This window comes from Nicotiana tomentosiformis, chromosome 6, assembly GCF_000390325.3.
Source record: "Nicotiana tomentosiformis chromosome 6, ASM39032v3, whole genome shotgun sequence".
Classification (NCBI taxonomy): domain Eukaryota; kingdom Viridiplantae; phylum Streptophyta; class Magnoliopsida; order Solanales; family Solanaceae; genus Nicotiana; species Nicotiana tomentosiformis.
The window spans coordinates 143,847,789-143,854,037 of record NC_090817.1 but is presented as its reverse complement, the minus strand read 5'-3'; the positions used below and the strand labels follow the sequence as shown (position 1 = coordinate 143,854,037).

At 34.7% G+C, this 6,249-nt stretch overlaps 1 protein-coding gene across 1 annotated transcript; it reads left to right on the top strand.

The window, feature by feature from the left end:
- The first annotated feature begins 1,778 nt into the window (after window positions 1-1,778).
- Window positions 1,779-5,589, top strand: LOC104107686 (galacturonosyltransferase 8). Its single transcript, XM_009616549.4, has 3 exons — window positions 1,779-2,149; window positions 2,999-4,240; window positions 5,050-5,589. Exons 1-3 carry the CDS (start codon window positions 1,973-1,975, stop codon window positions 5,323-5,325), a joined length of 1,695 nt encoding a protein of 564 aa, XP_009614844.1. The 5' UTR covers window positions 1,779-1,972; the 3' UTR covers window positions 5,326-5,589.
- The last annotated feature ends 660 nt before the right edge of the window (window positions 5,590-6,249 follow it).

The following is a 6,249-nucleotide window of genomic DNA, read 5'->3' as shown; positions in this document are numbered from 1 at the left end:
AGCTATATACACAAAGCAAATCTACTCAAAATCTTATTCCATCCTAGTTTCAAACTTGGACCAAAATTAAAGTAAAAAAAGATTATCCATTAAACAATTTTTTTTACTGTGGGAACCTTTGCTGTTATAGAAGTTTATCTTCCTCTATACAATAAAAAAATACAGTAAACTAATCATTGTATACTATTAAAGAATGTTAATATTCGAAGTAAAATAATATATACACAATAAATATAAATAAAAGTATATTTGATTTGAATATTGTATTTCAAATTAGAATATTGTGGTATGTTTGGTTTGAATAGTATATTCCCAATTAGAATAATATGGTATATTTGATTTGTATACTATATTCCCAATTAGAATATTGCGATATGTTTGGTTTTGAACATTGTATTCATTATTAGAATATTATAGTGTGTTGGTTTGAATACTATATTCTTCATTAATCAATTGTAATTTGGTATGTTTGGTTTGGATAGTGTATCGCACACTAAAATATTTTGGTATGTTTGGTTTGAATATTGTATTCCAAATTAGAATAGTGTGGCGTGTTTGATTTAAATATTGTAATTTTAATTAGAATATTGTGGTGTATTGGTTTGAATAGTATATTCTAATATTTCTGTAGTTTAGATATTGTATTCCAAATTAAAATATGTTTACCTTATTTTAACTTTTCTTTTGATTACATAGATGTAAAAGAAAAACAAAAAAGAAGAAACACTTTATCTAACAAATAATGGTAAAGAGGTATTGTCTTGTACAAAACAAATGCTCCATTTTCATATTCTTCCTCCTTCTACACCCATATGCTATAGGAAAGAATAGAGAGGGTTATTTATTTGGAACAAGAAATCATTGGGGTTCATATGTTTAGGTGAAAATGTATAATCCTAATTCCTTGGGATGATGGAGTGTTTTAAGAGATTTATCAAGTTTGAGTGACACATAATCTAATCCCTTAAAAGGTGGAATTTGTTTAATGGCATATAATGATATTAAAGATATAAAAAGTAAATAAAGTTTTATAAAGTAGGTATAGAATGTAAAATAAATATTTTAAATGTATATAGTGTTAACTGGTGTTTTCAATAAGTATACCGCGTAGATTTCCCCTTGCTCAAAGCAGTGGATGCCTCAATGGGTTGGGCTCCGAAGATATTGGACTTCTTTTCTTCGTCATGGGCCCTGAGAATCACTTTTCAATAGAAATAACACTAGGTAGCCACAAAGGGGCAAGTGCACATATAGCCATTCTCGATGATACTATTTAGGGATTAGCCAGTACTTATTTTGTCCTGAAATTTTAAACTAAAAATCTTAACTTCACGACAACTCAGGATATTTTTTTCATAAATAATTGAACTGAAAAACTAAAATTCAAGACGCACCGAATATCAGCCTTTTAGAGTGGCTACTTGTTGTCATTTCCACACTCTAAAGAGCTGCTATTTAGGAAAATTGAGTACAATTTTAGTTTTTCAATTCAATTTTTTGGAACACAAATATCCTGAAATTAAGATTTTTAGTTCAAAATTTTAAGATAAAATAAGTACTGACTAATTCATAAATAGCAACCCTAAAAATAATTACTTCCCCCACTTTTTCAGTAGTCCTAAACTCCTAATTAGTTTCATTATTACTGATTTCCCAAACAATTACTATAAATCAATAAAATCAATAAAGCACAATGCCGGTAATTACAAAACCCTGCATTGTGTATATGATTAATGAAAACACTGCACTCTTAACTCATAATAAGTCATAAATAAAGCTAGATCGAGATCGGGACCCACATTGCTTAACATATTGGGACCCACACCCAAACTCCACCGTCAAATCCGCCTTTCTTCTTCACTCGCCAATTGCCTCTCTCCAATTTCTTTATTCCTCCCCCAGTGTGAAATAATCACACACTCATAAATAAATATACAGATACCTTCTCAGAGATTTCTCACTCCAACGAAAAATGGCTCTCCGGAGCTCCTACCGAACTCCATTTTCCGATCGGAGCATCGCCGTTTCCGGCACCGGAATTCGGCTCACGTTCAAGCTCTTCGCCTCTTTTCTCTCTGTCGCTGTTTTCCTTTTATTAGCTCTCTCTTTCCTCTTCACTTCCTCCTCCGATCCCTCCGATCTCTCCGTCGTAAGTACTTTCCCTAACATTTCTCCTTTCTCACTTTATATATGAGCATTGATTTGCTGTCTGTTACCCTACAAAACTGTCGGTGGTCATGACAAACTCTTTATTCTGTAATTTTTTTTTTTTTGTATTTTTTTTCTAATTAAGTAGTCACATTTCTCTAGTCACTAATAATTCAATCTGGACATTTAATATTTTGATTTTTTTTATGAAACTCATTACTTAATATTTTTGTTACTTTCATCTCACTAAATATGCACATTTTATCAAGTTACTAAGATCTCAATCCTGGAAACCTTTGATAGATTAGCTTGTGAAACTCTTTACTCAATATTTTTGTGCTTATTTTCTTATTAAATCTCGAAGATCTCATTCTGGAAGCTTCGATTGTGATGTTTTCTGTATTTTTTCTGATTAGTTCTTATTGAGTAGTCACTTTATCTCAATCTGGAGATTTTTGATTGTGATACTTTGATGAAACTATTTACTCGGTATTTAGTCATTTTTTTTCTTATGAAGTACGCACTTTTTTTTTTCCAGTCTACCAGAAACAGCCTCTCTACTCCATCGGGTAGGGGTAAGGTATGCGTACACCCGTGGGATTTTACTGGGTTGTTGTTGTTGTTGTTGTTGTTACATTTTTTTCAAGTTACTAAGATCTCAATCTAGAAAGCTTTAATTTTTTATTATCATTTCATGAATCACGAGTTACGTGTCTGTGATTCAAATAGGTCTTTATGATTTCTGAGTTTTATATGCCTTAATTGCATAATTTTTCATAGATCCTTCTTTATCCCTAAGTAGCTTTTGCCTTCTGATTTTGCATTAATGGCGTGGTTTATGGTTGAATAGGGAAATTCACATGATTTATATAGAGGTGGACTACGAAGGTCTGTTTTAGCTTTGAAATCCGATCCATTGAAGCCGAGGCTTGATCAGATTAAGAAGCAAGCAGATGATCACCGTGCATTGGCTCTAGCTTATGCTTCCTATGCTCGGAAGCTGAAGCTCGAGAACTCAAAGCTCGTTCGAGTTTTTGCTGAGTTATCTAGGAACTTTACAGATCTGATTTCAAAACCTTCATACCGCACACTATTTGATTCAGATGGGAACTCTATGAACGAGCCGGTGCTTAGGCAGTTTGAGAAAGAGGTGAAGGAACGGATTAAAGTCACGCGACAAGTTGTTGCTGAGGCAAAAGAGTCATTTGATAATCAATTAAAGATTCAGAAGCTGAAAGACACAATTTTTGCTGTCAATGAACAGCTAACGAAGGCGAAGAAGCAAGGTGCTTTCTCGAGCTTGATTGCTGCAAAGTCTATCCCAAAGAGCGTGCATTGTTTGGCAATGAAGTTAATGGAAGAGCGAATAGCTCATCCAGATAAGTATACTGATGATAGGAATACTCCACCAGAATTCGAGGATCCTAATCTTTATCATTATGCAATTTTCTCTGACAATGTGCTTGCTGCTTCAGTTGTGGTGAATTCGGCTGTTAAACACTCAAAAGACCCATCGAAGCATGTATTTCATGTGGTGACCGATAAAATGAATCTTGGGGCTATGCAAGTTATGTTCAAGATGAAAGATTATAATGGGGCTTTTATTGAAGTGAAGTCAGTCGAGGATTATAAGTTCCTGAATTCTTCTTATGTTCCAGTTCTTAAACAGCTTGAATCTGCAAAACTTCAGCAGTTTTACTTTGAGAATAAGCTCGAGAATGCAACAAAGGATACAACTAATATGAAATTCAGGAACCCGAAGTATCTCTCAATATTGAACCACATTAGATTCTATTTACCAGAATTGTACCCCAAGTTGCACAGGATATTGTTCTTGGACGATGATATAGTTGTTCAGAAGGATTTGACAGGTCTATGGAAGATAGATATGGATGGTAAGGTGAATGGAGCTGTGGAGACATGTTTTGGTTCATTCCATCGTTATGCACAATACATGAATTTCTCACATCCTTTGATCAAGGAGAAGTTCAACCCCAAAGCTTGTGCATGGGCTTACGGAATGAACTTCTTTGACTTGGATGCTTGGAGGAGGGAGAAGCTCACTGAGGAATACCATTACTGGCAGAGTCTGGTAAGGTTTACTGCCTCCTTTTCATTTTATTTGGTAGTGTTTGACTAGGCACGAAGTTTAAGAAAGAAAAGAAGATTTTTGGGACTTGTAGTCTTAAACATACCATATTTATGTGGCTAAAACTGTATCATTAAGAGTAAAATGAGAAGTTTAAAGTTAAAATATTTCCAAATATAGGAAAGTATCATTCTTTTCGGATAAACTAAAAAGCAAAGAGTGCCTGTTAATTGGAACAGAGGGAGTAGTTATGCTTTATTCCAAAAATGTAGTTTACATGGTTAGTTCTTGTGTTACTTGGATTCTTGTCGTGCTCTCATGCAAATACATATGAACATGTGTACATTTTTTGTTTCATCTGCTTTTCTTCATATCTTGACTTAGTAACCCTCAGCAATTTAGGTGCTTGACATGATCTGTTTTGAGCTCTTCACAAACCATGTTCAGTAGTTATAGATCTGAAGAGGTTATTAAGCATGGTGTTTTGCTTCCGGTAGATTAAATCAGTGACAGATGCTAGCTTTTATTTCCATTAAAGCAAATTTTCCTATTTCTGAAGTGTCATGATGCACTGCATTTTTTCGCTTCGGTTGTCAGATCGGCTTGTTTGTTATTGCCCCTCCCCTTTTCCCTTCCTAACAGCATCTCGGAAACAGCCTCTCTGCCTTCTTAAAGGCAAGGGTAAGGTCTGCGTACACTCTACCCTCCCAAGACCCCACTTGTGGGATTATAGTGAGTTGTTGTTGTAGGCTAGTATAATTTGTATTACAAGTTTATACTATTTTAACTAATGGAGCTTCTAATCTTTGCAGAACGAAAACCGAACCTTATGGAAATTGGGTACACTTCCTCCTGGTTTAATCACATTTTATTCTACTACGAAGCCACTTGACAAATCTTGGCATGTGTTGGGGCTTGGCTACAATCCAAGCATAAGCATGGATGAGATCAATAATGCTGCAGTTGTCCACTTTAATGGGAATATGAAGCCATGGCTTGATATTGCAATGAACCAATTTCGGCCTCTTTGGACAAAGTATGTGGATTATGAAAATGAGTACGTGCAGGCATGTAATTTCGGTCTTTAAATAAATGAGGTCAGGTGGATTTATGCTTCATGGGTTTAATAAGCTATTCCTACAAGCATCCCTTAACATGACTTGCCGTTGCTCTCTCCCACGGAAAATTAGTGCTCATTTTTCTATGCCTTAGCTAGTAATTTGTCTATCCAGATCTTCGCGTTTTTATCAACAGTAGTTTGGTGTTTTAGTTTTCAATTGTCTATATGGTGTTGAATTTTTATGGATGGACCAGAAGTTAAAATAATATAGCAAGTTCTATTTAATTCAGAAGGCTACTGTCAGAGTTTAGATATTGGCAATTTTGTGGGTAGTAATTTACTTCAGAATTCATGATTAAGCAACATTATTTTTTCTGGTATTTAATTTCGTCACTCTGTGTAGTCTGTAGGTCAGCTGTGCCTTCATCTCGAGTATGGGATGCATTTCAAGTTGTTAGTGCATAGATTTATAGGTTCGTATATACAACCTTCTTGTTTGCAAGTGAACTCTCTCGTTCACAGTGAATAGTACCCAAAACTGCTTAGTGATTTGCAGATTAACTCCTGAAGGCAGCAGCTTCAAATGTTTTCTTTCAGATTGCTTATGAAGTCATCGATCAGTAAGTGTGTAGTTAATTATCATATGCAAGTGAGACCAGTTTAGATATTTTTCAGCCTGTATGCATTTATTATGTCGTACATGATTCTGATGGATATGGTGCTGTACGCCAACAAAATTCAGTTACATTCATTGTGAACTGGTACATAGATGAGCACCGGCACAATGGATGAAATTGTTGAGATGCGCGAGTTAATTGGACACCATCTTTATAAAAAACAAAATAACTAACTATTTCTTTCAATACTAGATAAAAGACAGACAACTGAGGGTTGTTTGTTTGGTATGAGGTATAAGAAGGTATATTGCTGGTATAAAAATTTATTACTCCCT